This window comes from Acromyrmex echinatior, chromosome 2 (genome assembly GCF_024713525.1).
Source record: "Acromyrmex echinatior isolate Ae372 chromosome 2, ASM2471352v2, whole genome shotgun sequence".
Classification (NCBI taxonomy): domain Eukaryota; kingdom Metazoa; phylum Arthropoda; class Insecta; order Hymenoptera; family Formicidae; genus Acromyrmex; species Acromyrmex echinatior.
The window spans coordinates 4,610,365-4,636,276 of NC_141853.1; the positions used below are offsets into that span (position 1 = coordinate 4,610,365).

The following is a 25,912-nucleotide window of genomic DNA, read 5'->3' on the forward strand; positions in this document are numbered from 1 at the left end:
AAAGGGATAATGGGAATGAGCGCTTTAGACAGTGCGCAATTATATATATAATATATATATTATATATATAAAATATTACATATATAAAATTATATTACATATATAAAATTGTGCTCTGTCTATAACGCTCATTTCCATTAATTTTTTTCATTTTGTTGAGAATTTATATTTAATTAAAAATGTATAATAATTTTCTAATCTTATAATCGTAATTTATTAAATGAAACTCCACTTCAGTTCTAATATATAATCTGTGAGTGACCGTATTTTAAGAATATTAAATTGTTTGCGAATAAAGTTTTTGTATCTACATTGCTCAGGAGGACTTCAAAGAGAAATGAAAAAACATTCAAAATTGGAATAAAGAGTCGCATATCAAACGGAGTATGATAAATAATTGTTCCATTTCAATAATCTGTATCTCTCTTTCCGCGCTATCTTATTAGCCTTGAATTTTTTGTATTTTTAAAAATTGAGAGTGATGTCCATATGTAACTGTTTACTATTTATTTTGGAATAATTTACACATCAACTGCGTTTGGTTCTTACAATCACATCATCATTTTCGATTGTCATTGACAAACGTTGTTTTTTGATACATTAAAATCCTCCCGAGATTGTTGCAAGATACAATTTGTAAATTCAATTTTTTTTTTTTCCCCCGAAATAAACGTCGCGATTATTGTCACTGCTAAAGGCCAGCTCGTTCTTCGCTTGTCAATTCGGTACGATTTCAATCACTCAATTAGGTGTCAGGTTAAGAGCGGCACGTGGCGCAGACACGTGCTATACGTTCGCCGTTGCCAAGTGGCCGCGAAACGGCGAAACGCAACGAAAGAGCCGCTTCCGTGGCGGCGCGTGTCATGGTTAAATTGAGTAGGCGGGCGTGGAGAGGCCAAACATAAATCCAAACCTAATTGCAAGACAAACACTCGAGGCTGAGTGAAATGTCGCGTACGGCGAGACATCGACACTTACTTTCGGAAATCTCGCTTCTTCCTCGTCGTTTCTTTCGCATTTTATCGCCGCGATGTTCCATCGGAACTTATGTCCTCTGTTATTGATACGGCGCGAGAGAGATTCGCTGGGTTTACCCAGGTTTCTCTCGTACCGCGTTGAAATTCCCTCACGTAAACACCGCGACTTGAAAATTTTGCCGACTTTACGCGCGGACTTTCGTTGCTACGTGGAAAATTGATGCATAAAGTATATAAAGTCTTCATCTCACGATTCCTTGTGCTTCTCGAAATTAGTAATTCATGCTCGCCATCGTTACTTAATAAGTACGAAATAACTTTTCGAGAATGGACGTCGCAAGGAAGACGGGCGTCGCTTGGAACATTGCAACGCGAAACTTATCCGCTTACTCGCCCGTCTCTGACGCATGTTGGTATTTTGTTACGTACTTACGTTCATATCCGTTAGATTATCGCATGAGAATGGCTATCCGCCACGGCCACACTTTGCATCTCTTCCTGCTGGAACTTCCTTATGAATGAGGACTTCTTTTGGTTTCTTCTAATGTCGATGCAGTATAATTACTTGACAACTGAAATAGTTTTAACAAAGAAGTTTTAGCTTAATAAATAAAGTATAATAATATAGTATAATAATATATATATATATATATATATATCTCTGCTTTAGACGATCTTTTAATTCGGGACAGATTTCGGAATACGATTCAGTTTATAATTTTATGTAATCTATTTAATAAAACATGTTTGAAAAAAAAAATATATATATACATATGTTTTTATAATTTGTGTTAGAACATATGTTATATAATTATAATTAGCATGTATTCTGTTTGGTATATCTTTTAATATTTGTTCTGTACTCTGTCCTAAATTATAGATGTCTGAAATAATTTTTAAAATACTTTTTTATATTCTTTGAAACACAATACAAGAATTTTTGAAAAATTTTCCGTTATTTGCGATAATTCCGTTCACAGCAAATCAGCAAATTTCTTACGTACCAAACCAACAAATGAATTACCATCAATTTGGCAATGGGATTAAACACAGGACACACAGATACCATCCGTACTACGTTCGCGAAGGTATGATTTTGAAGAAAATATGATATATAATAATAATGGTGGTGGTGTTTATAGCTATGTGTTGAGAGAAAATTTTTTTTGAACTCTCATAGTTTTCTTAAATTTTTAGATTTGTCTATAACTCACAAAATTCGAGACAGAATCCTATTTATAATTATATGCGCTATATTATCTACAGATGATTTGAAAAGTCAAGATATATTTATAGGATGAGCTTTGTCTAACTTGGTTACCTCAAATATATTATTTTTTATAAAATATAATATAAGAAAATATGCAAAGAAAAAATTCGATGAGACAAAAACTTTTTTGTCGAGAAATATGAAATTTTGTCGCGAATAATGGACTTTATGCTTAAAATCTTTTTCTAACCTGATGGCCTGGAAAGTAAATAAAATCATGAAAGATATGTCATTAAAATCATTATTTTTAAAGAATTTCGCGAAAGAATTTCGTGAGTTGGATATTCATAATCGAAATATATATCGAAAAAGACTGATAAAAATAACGCGTCACTTCAGTTTTTCGTCTTGAGTCTTCGGCATTGCGATCATACGGTGGTCACGTTGTAAACGCAAAGTCGGCCAAATGTTTTCGTAGCTGATGGCCTTTTAGAATTCCCTCTTCTGTCACCGCCCGCCACGTGCTGTCATCCCACGGTCCCCCCCAATAATCCAGCCCTCCGTCCCTAGCACCGCCATGTAGCAGCCTATTCGCGTTTTAGCTTTTAATTAATTTTCGATTCTGTGTGCCCGAGCGTGCCCCGCCTTCCACTGTCTTTCTTCCTCATCCTCCACGTTTCGCCTCTATGAATATCAAAGTAGTCACCCGGTTCTGCGACGAATCCGCCATTTTACGGCTCCTCGTTTCTTCGTTCTTTGTTTACTATTTACCAACGCGTTGTTTAAGGATTCCTAGCGTTCTATTATATTATCAACGATTAAAAATTTCATCCCTTTGCAAATAACTTTAAATAATAAGTGAAAAATCGATCGATATGAATAATACAAATAAGCGAAGAGAATCATATTCGGTTAAAAAGTGTAATGATGCTTCATAATATTTTTGTTTGCATTTTGCAATTTCCAGCTGCTTTAAGTGAATACCTTTTTTATTGCATCGTTAAATAATCTGCCAGAATGACAGATTCAAAACTGATAAAATCAAGATATTATGTAACATTTTTGTTAAATACGGAGGCTATATGGCAAACCAGCTCCGCGGTTTAAAGTTTTAAGGATCGACCCGCGCAAAATCACGAGGGAAAATAGTGTTGGGTTATACAATGCGTCTGCCTCAAACAAAATTTTTTTTAACGAGAATGACGCAGATAAAATCGCGATTAAACGATGGTGGAAATTTTACCGACACCGCTGCGCTTATTATTCAGTCGACTATACATATAATTGTGATTAATTACCGTCAATTCCTGGCATATCAGTGATATGTTGCACCCGAGATAAATTCCCGACGCCGTATTTCAGCAGCAACGGGCATTTCGACGTTATCTAAATCGGACATGCATTTATTTGTATTAATTTACTGCGCGCACTTTCCCGCGCGGAAGTCTACATACATCGAGAAACAACAAGTAATAACGTATTCATAAACGCCGTTAATTATTTTCACGTCGCTGCCTATTTTGTTGCGCACTGTAAATTAAGCACCTTACTGACATCCATTAAATCTAATCATAGTTCAATAAATTTTCTCTTTTCTTAGATCTTTCGTCAGATTGCACATATTTTAGATAAACGGAGAAAGTTCATTTATTTAATTAGCTTTGAATGACGTCAGCGAAATCAGTTGCTTCTTCCTATTTATACCATTTTTTTATTTTATACGCTTTAAATACTTCTATTTAATACTTAAGTTACAAAATATATAATTAAACGTTATAAGTATTAAAAAAACTATTACAGCATCTGTTAAATTCATAATATCAAATCATATTCAATTTAATCATTTTTAGATCGCTACTACTTTATATAATATATCATTATTTAATATAGCATTTATATTAGTTTAACTAAAACAATGGAGTTAGACAATTTAACACAAGAAAATGTATTAAATTTGGCTCTAATTTAGTTCATTATTTATTAAATACATATGTTAATAATGGACATTATTTATAATAAAACTAAATAATTCAACCACATAGAAATGGATTGATTTATGTTTTGACACATATGGTAGTAAAAAATAACAAAATGTTATTTAATTGAAGAGAACCATTATTTTTTTGTATCTAACAATGTAGATGTGAATAATTAGCAAAGTTAATGTAATGAATATCTTCGTTTTCGATTATAATGCGAAAGATTCATCCAAATTTCGTACATATATGCAGGTGTACCGGCGGATTGCACCATTGGATTGTGCATGAAAGAGAGATCATCGTAAAATTTTGTTAGTGGTCCATTGACTTATGCAGATCTCGACGAAACAGCGAAACGTGGTGGGCACGGAAGAATCCAATAAACACAAAACGAATTTACTATTAGGGTCGCGTCTGATCTCGTTGCAGGCCAATGAGGCGGAGCAACCCTTATATCAACCCTCCCGGTATCGCGTCTCACTGACGATAATAAATCGAATCATACTCCGAGAGTCAGCGGGTGTTTGCCGATCCATTAGGGTCGCTTAGCTGACTGTCTCTGCTTAAAGCACGATACGGTTGTCAAGATTTTTCGCCCATTTAAATCAATCGAAATGAATCCTAAACTGCTCTCGCTTGTTATTCAATAATACGTAACTTTTAACAACTTTTTCGTAAAATTATATTTGATTTAAACAGAGAAAGGTAGTGCAGTTGGCATCTTTATTGAAAATACTTGATATTTCAATATTATCGTCTTAAACATAGCGAGTGATAGAAAACATTTCTTCCCGGAAATCTTAGGTTCATTTTTTAATCACAGATTTACAATGTCGTGCTTAAAATATTCAGGCGCCAAATTAAGCGCACAAAACACGGCTTTGAAAAACTTGTTCGGCGGCGCCTTGAGTGTCAAGGAAGCGAGTAGAGAGTCATAATCGGACAATCATTGTCTTGGTTGTAGAAGTGCCTGGCTGTCACTGGGGCGATGGCAAAGGCCGTCGTTAACAGTAGCACCTACGCCCACTCGACAATCAGAGAGTCCTCTCAGAGCTATTCTCCACGCAATGCTACGGCAGGGAATACAGCGACTATGGACACGAAAAAGATTCCCAATCAAATGGGATTTGTTCCACGAATAATTCAGTGTGCATAAAACCGCTACAATATAAGAACCTCTTGAATATCGACGAATATAAGTAAATAATTGAATTACAGAATTATTATAAAAAATAATGACAGTTCATTTACCGATTTTTGTATAACAATCGTATTAATAGTGCCTTAATTTCCATGTTAAAAATTCATTTTCAGTATCAAAATAGATTACAACTAAAATTGATGTTAGATAGTGAAAAGAGTGTAGCGTCATATATATATAATAAATAACCACGTGATCACACTGCTTTTCATGTCTCGTAAAGTGGCACCTTAGTGTTGATAATATTCTAAATAAAATGTACAGATACTTTTTTGATCCATGTTATCTCGAGAACAACGGTGAGATTGTTTCATTCTAAAATTTCCATGTGTCCATAATCAATAGCGGTTTCGTGCCGGAGGCGGCATCCAAGATACGGATCATAGATCAAACGATCGCGGGTGTGTCGCGTCCGTCACACGGAGCGATGGCGGTAATACCGACCACCGTGGAGTTTGTACATTGTGAGCTTGACGCAATCTGTTCCGTGGATCTACTCTGGTGCCATACTGGTAGCCCACTCGTCCAGTTCGTTAGCCAATCACGCAGGTACCGTCGTCGTCGTCGTTCGTCGTCATCCTCTTCATCCCGGGTTCTCTTCGAACTCGAGAGGAGCACCCACGAGAGATGCGATTGATATGATGTTTGTTTCCTTCTTCTGGACCGCTCCTTCCTTTAGAACTACAGTTACTTCGCTTTTGTCGTTGCTCTCATTGGTAAACTATCGTTTTGTGTCAAAACGCTTTCAATCGAACCTTAAACTGTATGAATATATATTTATTTTGATAGTTGATGAAGTTGATTGATTCATTTTTCTCGTAAAATAATTTTTTGTATATATTAATTACACTGTTAAATTCATGATGTTAAATTATATTTGATTTGAGTTACTTTTAATCATTTCTATAGGTCGGCACTGTTCCTATCGTCAATTTCACTAAAACAATTTACAAAGTTAAATTTACAAAGTTTATACATTAACAAAAATATATAGCTTTCGGAATGAGTAATTAATATAATTTTAATTGGGATGACATTACAATTTTAGAAAAAAATATTAAACAAAAGATTATATTTGAAATGATTTATACAGATAAAAACAAGGTTTAAATTTACGAAAAGAGGAGTTGCTCCTTAAACTTGAATTTATTAAATTTATTTGCAAAATCCTGAAATTTCCATTTCTTATCACATTAATTTTCTCTCACAAGATCGTGGCCCTTTGACTAGACAACGTCACTTTCAAGATATACTAAGATACACATCGAGTATATCATTACAATTGTAACTTCCACGGTTAATATAGATTATAAAATAATTCTAGTATTATCCATGTAAGATGATTGTTATGTCATTGATTAATTGCGACTACATAAAATAAGAGAAAGTTTTTTAATAACTACATTTACACAACATGTACAACTTTATAACTTCTTCTGATGTATATATATCATAAGTTTAATCAATTTGAAGATCTGTATATAGACTTTTCTTTATTACCCACTTCACATTTACTGAGAGGAATCGAAACATTTATTTTACTCTTCGGTTTACATTACGTTACATTATTCATAATAAAACGATTACGCACGGATATCTGCCTGTCGGCTTTTATTGGCACACATTATAATATTAATTGATTTACTCTGTGGAGTCTTATTCAGCTCAATTGTTAAACAATTTAATTTAAGAAAATGTATTAAATTGGACTCAAATTTAGTTGATTATTTATTAAATGCATGCGTTTATTTGAACGTTATTTATTTTGAAAGTATTATATAACCACAGAAATGAATAGATTTACATTTTGATACACAAAGTATGAACATCAATAATAATAAAATGCTATTTAACTCAAGAAATTAGGTTACATTATTTCTTTGTCACTAACAGTACACATATATTTTTTATACAGACACTATATCGTATAAATAGACAACAGTTACAACATGTGACGTAGGAAATTTTTCTTCTTATAGAATACAGGCTATAAAGTTAATTTAATTTTTCTAATTACTACATAGCTATTCAATTAAATTTTTTTCTTTCATAATCGGTTTTACTTCAATTATTTTTGTCGTAATATTATTCTTTGTACTTATCGCGATTACTCTTTATGTTTGTCACATACACAGTTTATATACAGTTTCTAAAGATTCCTTCGGAAGCTTGTTTTTTTTTCGGTATGCTACTTCGTGTCTTTAAATCGCTATTCTGTTTTTTGTTCTGCATCATATCTTTCCCTGCTGACACGAACTTTCTCTTTTTTGCATCTCGATGGTGTAACTCTTTTTCTTTATTGTATTCAGTGAGTGGAGGACCTTTCAAGTATGGCGGACAAGAGGAATGGAAAAGGAGAAAGAGAAAGCATTGATCGTCTTGAAAACAGCTGCCTCGCGTGTCTCCCAAGTCTTAATGGGACGATTATAGACGTACACTTACTTTACGAGGCGGGGCTTCACCAGTCTCTCATGAATGACCCTATTCTCTCAATTATTCAACTCGTATGACCGTCGATTATTCGCTACTATGAAATTGGATGAAACTTTTGCTTTGAGAAAAAAAAACTTACAGGTTTGATACTCGTACAGATTAGAGCGCATCTCGACTACTTCTGCCTTTTGCCTTCTTGTTTTTTTTCTTATTAATATCACGAGTTCTCTGCGCAGAACAACACGAAAATTCGGCGCATAAAAATATCTCGCGTGGCCGGCGAATCCTCCGGACTCCATCATTCCGCCTGCGACTTTACGATCCGGCCTCCAACCCGGAGACACTAGCGAGGCGCAGTTTTCCAGTCGCTCCTTTTTATTGGTTCGCGACGAGGACGAACTGTATATACTCGCCGGCATGCTTGTCGAGGGCCAGCATCGTCGTCGTTTTCAACGGCAGCTGGGAGCGAACCGCGACTTTGGTCCTCTGGATGCTCGTGTATTCCGGGGTGTATTCCCTCCCTCCCTCCCTCTCTCTCTCTCTTTCTCTGTCCCCCTCACTGGCACCCCCGTGACCCCCTCATAAGCGGATTACGTGGGTCCCGAAACGAGCCAAGCGAGGCTCGATGGCACGAGGAAGGTAGCGTGGGGTGGGCTGTAGGGGGGAGCTGTTCAAAATTACGCTATCGCGACCTCGCAACGCTCACGCCCCTCCGCGTCAAACCCCCTTTGCCATCCTACGAGGCAACCAAGCACGGCAACAACCCCCGTCTTCGTACAAGACATCGATGTCACAAGCGTTCCATATTTGAAGACATCGGCGTCGGTCGTTCTGTGCGAACGTATTGACGTCTCAATATCGAATCTCGTTTCGCGATAATGGTATAGTTTCTCTGACGGTTATAACTTCCGTTTCTTCCTCTTTCAATTACCGCATTTTGTGAAAAAGCATAAAACCGTTTACATTACGAAATCATTGATTGATTTAATTTGTAATCGATGTCGTTGTCGATACTATACTTCCTCTTGCTCGTATCTTAGCAATGAGCCGCCGAATGTTTATAAACCCCATTGTGATAGAATTCAATTCAATTTATAAGAATTTTGAACCTTAAATAGCTAGTTAGAACCTTTTGTTTAAGTTTACTTTTTAGAATTGAAAATCTTTTTATTGTTAATATATTGCTAATATATTGATAACAAAAACATTTTCAGCTATTAATCTGAAATTATTAAAAAAGGAAAAACTAAACTTTTAACGAGCTACTTGTGATTGAGGAGTGGCTGAAGATTTTATCATATAATTCACTGTTAAATTTACCTACCCACCTGCGTTCGTTTTAGCGCTTATAGCGCTTGTGAGCATCAATTGTCCTTGTTTAATATTTAATAAACAACAAGGATGAAACGTGATGAGCGCCAAAGCGAACTTAGCCATAATGTCAAATTGTACCCAATTTGAGCTCTTTCCTTTTTCCTAATCATTTCTATGGCTCGTTACTGCTCCTATTCAATATGTTAGTTTCATTAAAACAATGGAGTTAAACAATTTAACTCAAGAAAATGTATTAAATTTTACTCAAATTTATTTATTATTTACTAAATGTATATATACATTAATATGGCTGTTGTTTACTTTGAAACTAACCACAGAAATGAATTGATTTATATTTTGGACACATATGGACGTCACGCCGGTCACGCGCTTTATTTATAAACATTCGGCAGTTTGTTGCTATAGATACGAGTGGCAAGAGGAAGACAGTAAGCGTTGACAACGAAATCCATCCGAAATGTGCAATTAATCTCAGCTCTGATTTAATAGATTGAAATCGATTCGGTAATTGGCTAAACTTTTTAATTACTCCTTTTGAACGCTGCGTAGAGTAGTTTTGAGAGCGTAACGTAGTAATGCGGATCAAATACGTGGTAAAAGAAAATTTCTCGCTGATATTTATAAACGTAATAATTAATAACGAGCGCTTCCTTCCCTCGTGTTGCAGGAATGAATCAACGCAAGCAACGTCGCGAGAGGACGACCTTCACCAGAGCTCAGCTGGATGTGTTGGAGGGACTATTCTCGAAAACGAGATATCCGGACATCTTTATGCGAGAGGAGGTTGCTCTTAAGATCAACCTGCCAGAGTCGCGAGTCCAGGTAATTATTTTTTTTTCATATTTTTCCCTCTCGTCCTGCTCGCAGATTTTATAGCTTCTAAAATATCGTTGTCAACGATGTAGAAATAATAATGGAGGCAGACGGAAAGGTCCTCTGAACTTTCAGCAAGTAAATCGCGCTCTTCACGAGTAATCCGAGATTGCCATCGTCGATTTCCCATACGGTATGTTAATTTAACGTTTAAAGTCATTACATTCTTTGCGCGTCAAATTGCACGATGTAAAAAGCGATACGCAACGAAAACGAGAGAGAGCGAGGAATAGAAGCGGGAAAAAGGAATGAGAGAGATGGACGGGAGCGCGTTTCGTGCTTCGGCAATCGCGGGTGAGATTTAAGATATTTACACAGCGCGATGTTCGCGCCCTACGTCGTTCCATTTCGCCATTGTCCCAGCCCCGCATCTCGTACATTGATAGATGTGCCGACGAGCTCGTTGACGCTTTTATTGCGGTTCCCGTGACATCTTTATTTCGCGGCGGGGCGTTACCAAGTCACGATCACGCGGCTCTTCTCGTGCCTCGAATACTGAGCTTCAATTACGTCCAACCCCCCGTTGTTTGCATGTAACACACGGAGAAAAGTCTCGTAATACGCGAACAGAAAAAAATGGGGTTATCAATCTAAAAGTTTTGAAGAATTGAATATTTGAATATATTTAAACTTGCATTCTACGTTTCTGTATTAATTATTAGTGTACACGATGATTTTCCGGTCATCAGGTATACAAATTATTAAAGTGATTCTTGCGTATACTTTAAAGGCCGGCAGAAGATCTCTGACAGTCACGAGATCTCTGTCGAAAAGATGAATTTTTCTTATTCCAAATTACGATTAAAATATTAAGAAAATATAATTGCGATATTCGTAATTAGGAAAATCGTCTAAAGGAGGAGGAGAGTATAGTGTTTTTTTTTGGGCAAAAAAAGAGTAAAATAAAAATTCGTTCTGATATCTCACTTGATTTGCACTACAGTGCGGTTGAGGTGCAGATAATTTTATTTATTATAATGTTTCAAGAATCAAATTGCAAAATCGGACTCTGTACGCATCTTCGCAATTTCGTAAAAGAAAGAAGACGAAAAGGTCTCACACACGAAATATTATTTCTACGAGACAAAATACGGTTCCTCATTTGAGTAGGAACAAATCGTTTTATTTATTATAAAATTTTTAAGAGTGAAATATATTGCAAAATCCGGCTTCGAAAAGAATGATTTGGTTGAAGTATCTAAAAATTTAGCTAGATACAAATTTGAAAGTAATTTTGTTGAACCGTCTAAACAATTACGTAGAAATCTCAAGCATGATGAGCAATGCTGCAAAAAGTTTTGACATTCTAGCAATCAGTTTGAGCATCCTACATAATTATTTTGGTTCAACAAAATTATTGTCAGAACTTTAATTAGTTAAATTTTCAGATATTTCAGCAAAATCATTTCCGTGTAGTTTCGTAAAACATGAAATATTTTGCCGTAAAACTTGTGTTGACACAAGTCAACACAAGTTTTATGGCAAAATATTTCTTCTACAAGACAATATACGATAGAGATATATATCTACAACGGAAATGAGATGTAAATGAGGTTTCTCATTTCTCATCACTCTTGCCGACACTTAATTTCTTTATAAAATTATGTGTGGTACTTAAAAAAAAAATAAAGATCATTATTTAGTCAAGTGCTCCTAGTATTTTAAAGAAAAGAAATACGCAGAGACGAATCATGTAACTCCTTCACACAATCATATATACTAAAGATTAATAAACTTGTTAGACTTTTGATTGCAGTTGCGTCGCCATTCACGGCGATTTAACTTCTCAAAACTCAATTTTCACGCTACTATCGTATGCATTTTACGATTCCAGTATAACTTAATATTTCTTTTACGTACATATCCGTATATCTATGGATTTTCATACATAATCTTTTTTATAAGTCTTTAAACTTCTCTTGTATCTTTACTTAATAGATTTCGCTGATAATCCAGTGCGTTTCTGTTATTTGAATCCGTTTGAGTTACCGACGACTCTTTCGCGCAGATATCGCACTATCGTAACTGGAATCGTAAAATATGTAGGACAGAAGCATGGAAATTGAGTCCTGGGAAGTGAAGTTTCCGCGTGAAGTTAAGCCGCTGTGAATGGCGACGCAACTGCAAAAGGGTGTATCGCATACACGAAACACGTGTGTGTATACCTACGTGTAGCACAGCGAAGGGAATGCAATCGACGTATACGCGGGATGTATATATCGTATACGGAACGATTGTGCATGTAGGGTGTCTATGCGAACGAATAATATCTGGAGGAGGGATGCTATCTAAAAGTTTTAAAGGCAGGGGAAGAGTTCAGAGGCTGGAAGATGGTTAGGGAGCAGAAGTCTGATGCAGGGCCATAGGTGTGTGTATGGATAGAGGTACACATGGTAGCGCGGCGTGCGAGATACAACATATCGTTGATTTGTTCCTGGATTATAACCCCCGGCTCTGTCTCATTCGCTAAAGCTCTATACGCGCTTCTCTCTCGTCGAGAGAACCACGCAGCTGCGTGCAACGCGACCGATGCGATGCAACGCATCGCTGAATGAGTTCCGCGTTCATCGCCGTTCGTTCGTCACTTACGACCCGAGGACGAATCGGAAAATATTGTCTCGTCGATAGGAAAAAAGAAAAAGCTAGGCAATTCAGTCGCACACAGACGGTTCTGCGTGGCTAGAATTATTGCAAAATTCTTCGATCGTTTATCACGTGGGATTTTTTGCCTTGCGATATTTTTATAGTCGAAAATCTATGACGCGAAATATAATGAGAACCCTCTAAAATCTTTTGAATGGAATCTAACTCTAAAGAGTGAATTCTCATTCTTAAAAAATGAAATCTTTTTTTCAATAATGATTCTAAAACAAATATCTTACATGATGAAATCTTCTCTTCTACTTTTTAATTGCAGTTTTAAAGCAATTTATACATTTATCAGTTGATTACATTTGAATGATTTATCGCGTTTTATATCATGTTTTAAAATAAATAAGGTAAAAAAGATACATTAAATTTTCACAATTATCACATTGATATTTTCACATTCATTTGGTGTTGTGAAATAAAGTAAACATTAACAACACATGCAGCGCGAGCAGAACGTTCATCACGTTCCCATTAGCAAACAATGTCCGCGGCTCTCGCGTGCTGTTTTCTCCATCAATCCTGCGTGCTGGACGATGACACGTTCCCGGATGGGTATCGTCAGCAGGGCCATATTAATAGTACAAATAAGAAAATATATTTGTCATAACAGAGTGTCAACGCAGCTGCGCCGCCTCCCCCTGGCTACTGGGGTGGTTTTCCGTTCGCTGGATGTAAACCAGATGGTGGCGCAATTTGCACCTCGGCCTCACCGACGGTCTCTCGTGTGTACAGGCGTGAAACCGTCGGTGGTTGCCCCCGGGGGTCTCCGGATGCCATCGTGGCCTGTTTGGTTGGTTTTTGGGGGTAGCTATCTCTTTCTCTCTCTCTCTCTCTCTCCTCACTCACCGCTTCTGAAGGGGGTGTCGTTGTGCAAACATGCTGCTATAATGGGATCGTTCTCTGTCTGTCGCGCCAACCGCGACATAGATTCGTCTTTCTCGTCTTCTCGGGGGCTCGTTTCGTTCGCGTTGATACGCAATATCCGCGAATATCGCGCTTAACAGATTTCAGCACCCTATTGCGCGACGCGGAACATGACTTTTGCGAAATGAGGATCCGTCAAGACGAAGTAGAAGCCAAACAAATAGGAGAACAACTTGGGGACGAGCAATTATAGTCTCAGAATTGACTCTTGTATAATACTTTCCGATTTTGACGTATTGAAAAAATATGAAATTTTATTCTAATTGTGGATTAAATGTGACGCGTAAAAAGTAATTAGATTTCCAGAATTAAATAAATAATATTTACAGAATTGAAATTGCAGTAATTCTTTATACGGAAATTAATATTTCTTATATATACGTATATTCATATATGTGAGTGTTTTATATATATATATATATATATATATATATATATACATATATTTTTTTAAATATATATGTTCAGTAAAAAATATAAATCTTTTGTGAATATATATATATTTTTTTTGTTTTGAATATATTTCCATACTAATATCTCAATAATCCATTGTTGACAGAATATTTTTCTAATATAAACAGTACATGAGATGGCTCGGTAAGCGATTAAAGTTTCCGTTTATTATTTCGACACGTTTCAAGATAAAAGACGAAAGGATTGCGCGTGGCTTCTGTCTCGATCGGCGAATATGCACGGCCGTGCAGCTCGAAATCCCTCATATCTCATACGCTTCAGCGATTCGCGCTCTCTGTAACAACTGTTACAATGCCGCCGATAATAACAACAACGACGACGGGTCCTGCTTTTAAAGGCGCGGGCATAGATTCATAGGATCGCACCCCTGGCCACATTGTGCCCCGGCAGGATTATAGGGGGTTACGTGAGGGGGAGTACTACGAGGGACGAAGAAGGCGAAGGGAAGGAGGGGTAAATCACAACGCATTCGCGAGCTTGCGGCCTACGAGGGGTTGCTTTTTGTCCCCCCTCCCCGACCTCTCTCTGTCGTTCCTTTTCCGGAGAGAAAAACCTATATAGATGTGCACATCTTTCGGATAGTCATGCGTATATGTGTATGCGTGTTCCGTTTGTAGTCGTAACGTGTAACTATGGACGAAAAGTCTATACGTGTGCGCGTTGTCCTGCGTGTATTCACGCACAAAATATATATACGCACACTCTACTCGCGCACATACAAGCAAAACCAACTATTCGATCTCAGGGGTGAAAACAACCCTACGACGAGCTCTGATTCGCGCATGCGTTCCGGCGAACACCGTGGCCACCGAGGATCCCAGGGGATGCTCCAATACACGCGTGACGGGACGTCGCGCTCGTACACGCGCTTCCCCTTACGGCTCCTCCCTTCGGATCCTTGTTATTGTTGCGATTTAATGAAATGTTACGCCCGCTCGCCCGCGATTACTTTCCCATTGCACCGATTAACTCCCCATTCGGTCGGTCTCGTCTCTCGTAGCGGGACATCTTTCCTCTTCGACAATCCCTGGGGCTACTGCTTCTGTTGGAGATTTTGTACCTTGTTGAAATGTGTGCCGATATCGTATGATGCTTATCGGGAACTTAATTAATTTCTAAATCACGATGTTTTTGGATATCCGTAAAATAATAAAATATCATAAAGGTATCTTAAAAGTCACTGATAATTGTGTTCATAAACTCGTTCATAATTTCATAGCATCTTTCCGGTTTTTTTGTTCCAGGTTTGGTTCAAGAATCGTCGAGCCAAATGCAGACAACAATTGCAACAACATCAACAACAGCAACAGCAGCAGCAACAGCAACAGCAGACCCCTCCGTCGAAGGGTTCGCCCAGATCAAATCAGAATCACAGCAACAGCAGCACCGGAAGCAGGATATCGACGAGCTCGTCGACGACGCCTAGTAGACGATCTTCCCCAGATTCACCGGTGCAAGGTAGGGACGCACCAGTAGCGGGAAACTCACCTTTGTCGACCCCGCTCCTGTCGACTCAATCGACGTATCCTCGAAATGTTGGAACGACGCCAACCGGTGGCAGCGGGGCCAACAGCAATCTGACGACCCCATCGCCGCCACTGACACCGAGCTCCAACCAACTGCAACCATCGTCCTATCCAAGTGCGATGAATCAAATTCATCATGGCGAGACTTACAGCTTCGGCTGGAGCTCGGCGGGGTCCGCTTCTGTGAATCACAGCCAATACGCTGGTCAAGGTTACAATGCTTACGCTCAAACCTCGAGCGTATACGGTGGTGATTATTATCAGGCTCAGATCCCCCACATGCACCATAGCCCGCAGACTAACTACCATCATCCGCAATATCATCCTAACATGACGCTCACCCCGTCCATGTCACATCTGACTAGTCATCACCTGAATCCAGTGACTAGTCAGACGCAAGCTACTAGCAACGATATAGCGGCTGCTGCTGCCGTCGCTGCTGCTGCTGCCGCGTCGGGTGACGATGCCGGTTACGTGCTGCCTGATCAGAAGTATCCGCCGTTAGTATAGCGGTCCAGCAGGTCCTCCGGGATCTTTCAGCGGGGTCAGGAAACCGCGAGCACGGCCGGCACCTCGATGCCCTATCATTGGCGACTGAACACGGCGATTTGTCACGAGATCAACGGTAATCTGGATTCCGACGACAATTAATCATACAGGAGAGGGACTTCGCCAAAGCAACAGTAGATATGCTCCAGACTTGATGGGTATGATAATTCGAACCATTGCGCGAATTAGTTACACAAACTTTCTGCATCCGAAATGGACTGTGACGATAGATATTAGCTAATATCGCAACAATCTCGCGTACGTATCTCACTAAACTTAAAAGAACAATAATGTTCGTGGTAATTTAATTTTAATTTGATATCATTTTATAATTGTTTCAAAGAATTTTCTCAGACAACGCACGTGCACATGCGAATAAAGTTGAGAAACAAACTATAAAAATATACAGGATGAATCTCAGTATTTGTGTGAGCAATATCTCTTTTATCTATAGCAAAGCGCAATTTTTTAAAATAATAAAATTATATATTATGTCCTTTTTACTTAAATTAATTTCTGCAATAGTATTTTTCTAGGTGAGCGTGACTTTCATATATTGTTCTACACATAAAGATTATGGTGAAATAGAAAAATTAGTAATTCACAAGATACACGGTATTTAATTTCGAGTATATAATTTCGTTCATCATTGTGCAGATGAAAAGGAAAATTTTACAAAATATTATTTAACTAATTAACTTTTATTGTCATTTTTGTAAATTTATTAATAAAGAAAACGTTATCTTTTCATTAATGAATTCACTTACAGATTATTATATAAACTTGTTTTGGAAGAGAGAAAATTTTCTCTTTAACCACAATTTTAATTTTATTCCAGAAAATATTCCGTATCGTCATGTTGATTATGTTACATATATTTTTTAATTTTTTTGTGTTAATATTTATAGGTTAATTAATCACATTAATTATATCAACATGCAAATATTCAGTTATTTAGCCCGGCAACAGTGTTCATTTTTCCATTTCTCTTCTTTCTAACAATTTTTCATTACGAGACAGCTAAAATTATTTTTATCTCGTATTTTTTATCCTTTTAAATAAAATCAGTGTTGAACAATATGTGTAAAATATATTTTTGAGACATCAAAAATATTATGCAACAATCAGTTATAAATATCTTTAATATAATATTTCACTATCATTACTGAACAATGTCATGAAAGTTTATTGTTTTGAATTAATATTATCAACAATAAAACAACATTTATTAATCTTAGGAATCGATCCTAAGTCGAATACAGACAATCCAAAATCTGAATTCACATTTATCGAAAGGCAATTTTTACCAAATTGCATATCTTCAATGGCGAAAATTATTATTCCTCTTTTCATATTTTTGCCACAATTCCGTCGAAAATAAAATTCACACTCGTAGCTCATATTTAACGCTGAACTCTAGATTGTCTGAATTTGAATTTTACTTAAATAAGACATACTTTGAGTGCAAATATTTTATACATATATTTAAATGAAGATAAGCGGATTTAGCAATAAATGTGAATTACGAATGTGCAACTTGATAAACGATGTCAGTCCATGGGAAAGTCGAATTTTATTTCCGAGAGAGAGTAGAAAGAACAAGATAGCAAGCTTATCCTTGTAAATAAAAATAAAAGGCTGTATGCATGGAAATTGTCATCAAACTTTCCATAAAAAGCTTGTACATGTCACACATCGGAATTTGTTTTAAGATCTAATCTATGATATTCTTTGCATTTTTACGATTAAAAGACGAGTACTCACTGCCGTCTTTATCATTGGTATTATCCTTATTATTACGATTAACATAGATAATTATCCATATCAAATACGGCCATAGTAGCCAGGAAACTCTTGTAAATAGATAATAATGAATATATGATTGCGCGTAAATATAAGAGAGAAGAGATACAAAAACTCATTCAGAGTTCTATCACGAGATATCGAGAATATATTAGAAAAAGAAGGAGAAGGGAGAGAGCGAGCGAGCGAGAGAGAGAGAGAGAGAGAGAGAGAGAATAATAATGAAGTGAGAATTGTCTCGTCCTACAGAATCTTGTTATATAGTCGTTTCTTTCTATGGTACTCTTCGTCTGTTCGAGGGACTTAAACTTTATAAAAAAAGTTCGCATTGCACTTTTTCGCGCGATAACTTAATTATTATAATGTGTTTTCTGATAAAAGACAGAAGTATATGCGAGAATGCCTACTTAATTGTGAGTGTATATTTCGTGTATACTATCTAATGTATATTATCCTGTAACATTACATTAGACGATGTATAATTAAAGAATAAAAAAAATATCATTAAGATTAATGATAGGAAGGCGATAAGATCATAATTATGGACACGCGTAGATCTAAGCTACTTTGTAATAATACGATGCAAATGTACATAAAACGTATATCTCTTGTAAGATACATGATTGTTCTATCATGTGCAAAGGGATCTTCCTACATCAGAAAAAAAATATCGCATATTATTAATAAGTGGTGTCAATTACTTTCCCCGATCTTTAATCTTCCTAGTATTTCCAACAGATATCGAGAGCATTGCCCGTTTGTTTTAGTTAATCGAAATTCTATCGCTTCTCGCATATGCGTCCGCCTGACGTGCGGATTACATTTTGAATTGTATTTCTGTGACAGAGTTCCCAGCACGCGATATGCAATCCCTCTTTCCATTTTGGCCTCACAGCTTTATAGATCGCGAGTCCAGTTCTTATTAATCACACTGATGTTCGCAAGACCCTACCGCCGCGGGCTGCAATTCTGCTAATGCACTTGAAATTAATTAACGTCAAAGCGACCGCACTTCGTTATTTGAGCGGTCGCATATGTATCGATCTTGAACCATTAAGCCTATATTAATTACAAACTCGCGGTTGCGCAAGGTAATCGCATGCAACATCGTCGCTACCAATACCATATGCATTCCCTGGTGTCTAATTTTTCTGCCATGCAAAATACGTGCGCGGATACATTGCGGAACAGATAAAAGCAATTAAAAAATTTTCTCTTATCCACTTAATTTCTGAAATTAAAAGATCTACTAAGAATCCAGCTATATGACATCTCTAAATCTAAAGTGTATAATATAACGCTGTCATGCACTTAATTTAATTATTTACATACACACATAAAAAACGTAAGTATTAATAATTAGCCGATAGAAAGATAGCGAGCTCTTCAGTAACGCATATGAACGCACGTGATCGTGCAAACAAGAAGGAGGGAAATACATCGATCATAATCATTGATTGCTAAATTCATCTCTTCTCTTGCTCCATTAGAAAATCACAGGTGTTATGGATTCTGTGGTGGATACGTTCACGTATCAAACAACGATGAAAGAGTGTGCCTATCAGTAGCGTATTTCTAATGGTCTAAATATCACAACACAAAGGACCCCATGCAAGCATGAAGGAGAGCGAGAGCCGCCCTTGTATGTCAACTAATTGGACAGATCGCGTACCTGTCTACCTTTTGACGACGTAATCCGGCATCCTTTCTAACTCATCAAATTAACGAGCTATAACGAATCGCTCGTTGCCCATGCGCGCTTTGATGACCCTTTCACATAATCGAGGCACAAATCCTCCGCGACTTTCTCTTTAAAGAGAATATCTATCTCGTGAAAAACACTCCAGAGCATATCTTGACGCAATAGTTAAATCGTATCTTACATCATAACAGTGAAAAATAATTTCACAGAAGTAATCATATAAAAACTTTTATTAATTCTCAGAGGCAAGAGAAATTAATAATAATCCTTCGGAACTGACGGTGGATCTATAGACCCATTCAATTATATTCTTTATATTACATCTGCAAATTTGAATTATTATTATTATTAAAATATACTTAATATTCATTCTTTTTTATACTAGTTAGGTTATTTTGGTTCCTTCAAATTAATTAATGCTTTTTAATCAATATAAATTAAACAAATCTCACAGAACCAGCGTCAGTAACTATGTTATAGATTTTGACATCAGCTTCGGAGGATTAATGCTGGTTTCCACTAATTTAGATTAATTTTTATCTCGATTCAATTTACTCTTCCTCCTTTTCTAATTTTTAGACCTAGAAATTAATGAAAAGTAAGTTGAATCGAGATTAAAATTAATTTACGTGAAAATGGACATAAATTAGCTGTTCTAATAATGCTTGTTTAATAGTTTCAAAAATATACTAAAGCATAAAGGAAAGAAAATATAAAACAAGTCGACAAAACTGCGTGTTGAAGACATGTTAAAAGATTTTTCGCTGAATCTCAATTCTCAGGTCGAGATCGTATTCGTAAAGAAGGATGCGGTGATCAGAAACAAAGAGACTCTAGAAGAAAAGAAAAGATGTAACACTTCGCAACGGGGGTGTCGTCGATTCTCGCTATGAATTATGCTGCGCTTCGCAAAGGCTGCTGACCGACGACGTTCCATTCTTGCAGCGAAGACAATGGCCTTGAACTTGGCCGAGTGTAGCAGCGAAGAGTTAAAATCGGCTTGCATTTAGCCGGATCCCATTATAACAACTACGGGAGAGTCCCCGGTAAGCTTCATACCACGGTTCCGCTTACTGTGTCACCAGGCTAAGCCCCGACTTACCTACCTATATCCTCGCAAATGGTTCTCTTATCCCTTTTCCTGTAGCGGCCTCTATGCCAGCTTAATACTTGCATTATACTCCTTTCCTTCCCACCTATCCAAAACTTTGTCTCAGTATGGAGAGCTAATGATCTGTGTTTGGATAAGAAGATCAAAAGGCGGCATGTTCGCCATCGATGGGTCTACGAATCAATCGGATCCATCGGATTATCGAAAAGCAACCCTTCGATAATCTTGCAAAGGAAGTCGTTTTCTCAACGCAACAATCGCAGAAAAGCTAAAGAATTTAGATCGTAACAAAATACATGAACTATCATTTTATATTTTAACAAATACAGATTTTTTCTTGCAATTTGGTAGACGATGTCGCTCCCTTACTTTAAAAATAATAAAATTCAACAAAAATTAAGTTTCCTAGAAAAGGAAAAAAAAATATTTTTCTACTTGACAGAAAATTTAATGGTAAATCAATTTTCGAAATTATCAATAATAAAGATAATCAAGGGCTAATGAGAGTTTTTAGCGCGATAATCAATGCGTAGTTTCTTTTCTTATAATATTTCTATAACACAACTATCATTTGTTCCATAAACGTTTTGACTGTCCTTCGAGCCATTTTGAAAATTGACCAATAAAAAAATCGGCTATAATATATTCTTAACATGACCAAAATGTTATTTTTATTTCATAATCCTTAAAAAAAATCATCCTTTTTCTGAGTTGTGATTTTAATGATTTCTTAATGAAGAAATTTCTTTATTCATTAAGAATCTTTTCTTCATTTTTATTGACTGATAGGGTAATGTTTATAATAAATTATTCATGATTAATAATTCGAAAACCAGTTTTTTAGTTGTGTCATTTTTAAGATAGCGATATCTCTACTAAAAATACAAAAAGAAAGCTAAGAATGAATCTTCGAAACAAATTACTTTTGTACTATAATTTATAACATCTAAGAAAAACGAGAAAATTTGAAGAATTTCTTATTTATTTATTATTTATATCTCCATAAAGTAACGTTAACGTTTCCATATATTTAAAACATATCGTAAGAGGATTGATTGTAAAACGCGATTTACCGACGATATATCTTCAGTATTCGTTTAACCTATATTTTATGTTTTTCCTCTCGCTGGTGGGTCACAGGTGAAAATGAGTTTCGCAGGACAAATCGGTCTGTATTCGACTGTGTTTACGTACATGACATTTTTCATCTGCGTCCTTCCTCCCTGTGTTCGAACGCAGCGGCTTGATGTGCGGGAGTGAGTCATAAATTATGTATATATGCGCTTGTGAAAAGTCTCTATGCTGAAATTGCCGTTGAACTCTACTTGCTGTAGATTCCTAATATTTCGTTCAATCGCGCGAACAATTTCCACGGGCAAATGGTATAAATAATGAAATCCCGCAGCGCGCTGGTTTGATAATTCGGTTGGCGGTTAAATAATTAAATCGCACCACGGCGCGATTATTCTGCGACTTATATATTTCCGTGCGGAAAATTAACGGTAGACGCCATACGGAAGATTAATTTATGCCGGAAGAGATGGACCAAAAAAAAAAAAGAAGAGGGAGACAGAGAAAAGGGAAAGAGAGGACAAAGTGCGATCTGCGGAAGCAGGACGAAGAGGATAAAGAGCGAATGAAATTTTCACGCAATCTCGGAGGTCCGTAAAGTCCAGAAGGGAATTCTTTCTCGATTGGCAATATCCCTAACGAGAGGAAGGGGCCGCGTTGTGACGCGGGGGAGGAAGGGGGAGGGATTGGAAGGAGCAAAGAATGAGCGTGGACCGAGGGGGTGGATGGGGGGGAGCAAATCGGCAGGATCAAAGAGGCCAGCTCGTGCAGCCGTAACTAGATTTCCCGTTCCCACTTTGAGGATCGCTTAATGCTCTATAAGCGGCCGTTTTAAACTCGAGAAAATCGAATCAGGAAGGAATCGGAATCGCGCCGTGCCGCAAATTCAATTGAAAACGTCGCTAGTCAGTGCGCATCGAGATGCCAGCGAGGACACATCCTTGCCTCACGTTGATGTCGTACCTTTTGATCTTTTTTAGTTCCTCTTTATCCCTCATACTCTCTCACATTTCCGCACGATCGGCACGAGCAGCAATTTTTGCGGCAAATTTGATCGTAAAGTCATTAACTAATTAGAAACGAACGCTGACAATATCAAACGCTGCGATATGGGCGGAAATAACGAATAAGCTGCGCGAAATAACGACATCTTATAACTGCGACGACCATAATTTTTTAATTGATAGACGAAAATTTTAGTATCAAAGAAACCAACGTGACTATGCACTAAAATAATTCTAGGAATCTATTAATAATTTTTCGCTCTAATGATAAATTTCTAAGATCTGGAATAGATCAAAGTATATAAAATAGTTACTCACGTAGCGCACAAACGGGAAGTAAGGGAGTTATTAAAAATTCAACATCGCCGCGCTTGAAAGGACCTCCGTCCGTATTGAAACGCTCGATAATCGACGGGACTTCGCCGAGGAAGAACGCACGGTGCGTTCGCTTCAGCCGTCACGCGCAAAAAAATACATTCGATTCTTCGAGATAGACGCGTACGCCGCCTCATTTAATCAGCACAATATTATCGACAGGTCTCATCCCGGCGGATTAGCGTCTTCGCGAGGCTTTGGGCTTCGGGAAGGATCGCAACTCGCTTTGCCGAGGATGCCTACGTTCGTTCACGGTTCCGACGGCAGAGGATACGAGTACCTGTACAATAGCGAAAAACTTGCACTTGATCGAGAAATCGCTCTCTCAAGATCGATTTTTTTTTTTACCAGTTTCTCCTACATTCGACCCAATTTCGACCTTAACCGGCGGCCAGGAAGATCAGACGCTCCGCCAGGAAGTCAAGGGGATATGAACGCATTGTTGAGCTCCCTCTGTCCAAACATTCGACTCGCCCTGCAAACGATCAACGCATCTATCCGTTCCCCGCTCCTCTTTCACCCTGCCGGCCTCCCCCGTTCGTTTTCATCGCCCCCTCGATTCTTCCGTTGTCTGCAGGAAAAGCAGGTAATCCTAAAAAATGGACTGCTGGCTTCCGCCATCGCGGGGCTGCACTCACGCGGAGAAATTCCTTCGGCCGTACATCCGCGTAATGCACTACGATCTACGCTGGGAAAGGTCGGAAGGTCAATTGCGTAACTCGCACCTGCGAGTGGATAGATGAAAAGTGAAAAAGTTCATTGACGGTTATCATGCGAACGGCGGAAAGCGAGCAGCAATTTTCGCAACGTGACCGATTAATCGTCCGTAATGTGTGCAATCACGAGGCGTTGAAATCATACTCTTGATTAACGGCGGACAATTGCATCGCATATCGTGATTATTCGATAGAACTGTCGAACACGTTATTATTGCTGTAGTCGTTCGGTTTTTTATGCGATTTTTTTTCTCTACGCGATTAATAGAATAATCAAATGTATCGAACTTATTCGTAACTTTGTGATATCTGCGCTGTAACGTAAAGTTTTCACATATAACGTAAAATATTGTAATAACAAAATAAAGCTATTAATCACGCTAAATGAAAACTATTTAACATTCATATATATTAAATTGGACTTAGAACTTCAATAGATACTGAGTGGTATATCAAATATAATATATTATTCGCTACGTTTCAACCTTATCAACATCGCTTTTTATCATATTAAATTTCAATAAATTTTCATATAAAACGTGTTTTTTTTTATCACGTTATGTATATAATTTTATATATATATATATATACACACTGAGAAAACGTATATAAAAAATTTTATTAAATATTTATTTGAATAAAGTCAACTAAATATTTATCAACAATAAATAAATATTTATCCAGTAACAAAATGATTGATAAATCAAATTAATGATACTTGTATCAAATAAACATATCTTTATATTTAGTTGGTATTATACAAACAAATGATTTATTAAATTAAAAATTGTTTTTCAGTATAGTATCATATTTGTATATATTATAATATAAATAATATAATACAATATATGATAAAAAATATAAAAAATGTTACTTTATTATCGTAAAGTTTGCTACTAATGCCAAATCAAATAACCGTAATTTCGCTGACAAGTTAACGTCATCGATATCATTTTGCAAATCCCAAATTGCATCTTTATCATTTTTAAAATCACGTTTTGAGTTGAACCATTCATTTCGTCCCGCCTCTATATTAACTCTGAGATTCCATACTCTTCGCTCTTACGACTCCAAAACCTTTCCCATTTTAGGGAACACTCACTGTCAGAGTAAAAGAGTACCGTGCAGTTATAAGTTCTGCACACAGAATAAAAGTATATAGCGGACCGACCGGATAGGGGGACAGGAGACCGCGGATGTAAGAGTAAAAAGAGGAACGGAAAGAGGACATTGAACGACGTTGGTAGTAGAGACGATAGAGAGAGAGAGAGAGGGGAGGGGGAAGAGAGGGAAGATGGGGTAAGGGGGAAGGAGGCAAAAAGGGAGGTAGAAGCGAGCTCGTCTCCACGAAGGATCTCTCGTGCAAGAAGAGAGAACCGAGAGAGGGTCCTATAAATAATTAGCGAGGAGTCGCTCTCCGCTCGGCGGGCATAAGCGGCTTACAACCCCCGCTTCCACTCTTCTCCACCTCCCGCCGCGCCGCTTCCCGCTCGTTCCTCCACGAACCCGCCATTCCCCCGATCCTGCACCGCCCGCGATTGCTGCCCCTCGCGACCAGCAACTACCCTCGCCGCTACACCCTCTCGTCCGGCTCCTCTGCTCCTCTGCCTTCTCTCTGCTAGCGGAACTCGCCAGCCACGATCGCTCTTCAGCTCCCTACGAGCGATCCCTACGCACACCACTGAGTGTTCCTGGCACCAGAGATAGGAAAGAGCCCGCCGTTACGCGACCGTAAAGACGTGGATGTATCTACGGAAGCATTGGACATAGGGGAATGAAAAGAACGACAGGGATATGGTTTGCGTTGAGGTGCAGTTATCAGACTGAGAAGATCAGTTCATTAATGGTCGATAATGAGTGGGTCACGTGTCGAGCTTTGGTATAAGCCAGGCTTAATCACAATGATAAGTGGAAAATCTTTTCTAACTGTATTTTTAACTATATTTACACAAAGAAAAAAAAATATATATATATATATTTATATTATATATATTTAT

At 37.5% G+C, this 25,912-nt stretch overlaps 1 protein-coding gene and 1 long non-coding RNA gene across 4 annotated transcripts in view; one reads left to right on the top strand and one right to left on the bottom strand.

Annotated features, from left to right (window-relative positions):
• LOC105145431 (orthodenticle 1) overlaps positions 1-18,623 on the top strand; it is a 74,061-nt gene extending 55,438 nt beyond the window's left edge. For 2 of the 3 annotated variants that reach the window (XM_087416805.1, XM_011054946.2), the window contains 3 exons: positions 1,958-2,065; positions 9,803-9,957; positions 15,303-18,623. In XM_087416805.1, the coding sequence (XP_087272931.1) occupies positions 1,958-2,065; positions 9,803-9,957; positions 15,303-16,094 (1,055 nt within the window). In that variant the 3' untranslated portion in view covers positions 16,095-18,623. The remainder of the gene's footprint in view (positions 1-1,957; positions 2,066-9,802; positions 9,958-15,302) is intronic. The other variant, XM_087416806.1, reaches the window with a different exon arrangement.
• The window catches only part of LOC147910418 (uncharacterized), a 59,469-nt gene continuing 33,804 nt past the window's right edge, over positions 248-25,912 (bottom strand). Inside the window, exon 3 of the long non-coding RNA XR_015548465.1 lies at positions 248-1,549. This is a non-coding gene — a long non-coding RNA (uncharacterized LOC147910418). The remainder of the gene's footprint in view (positions 1,550-25,912) is intronic.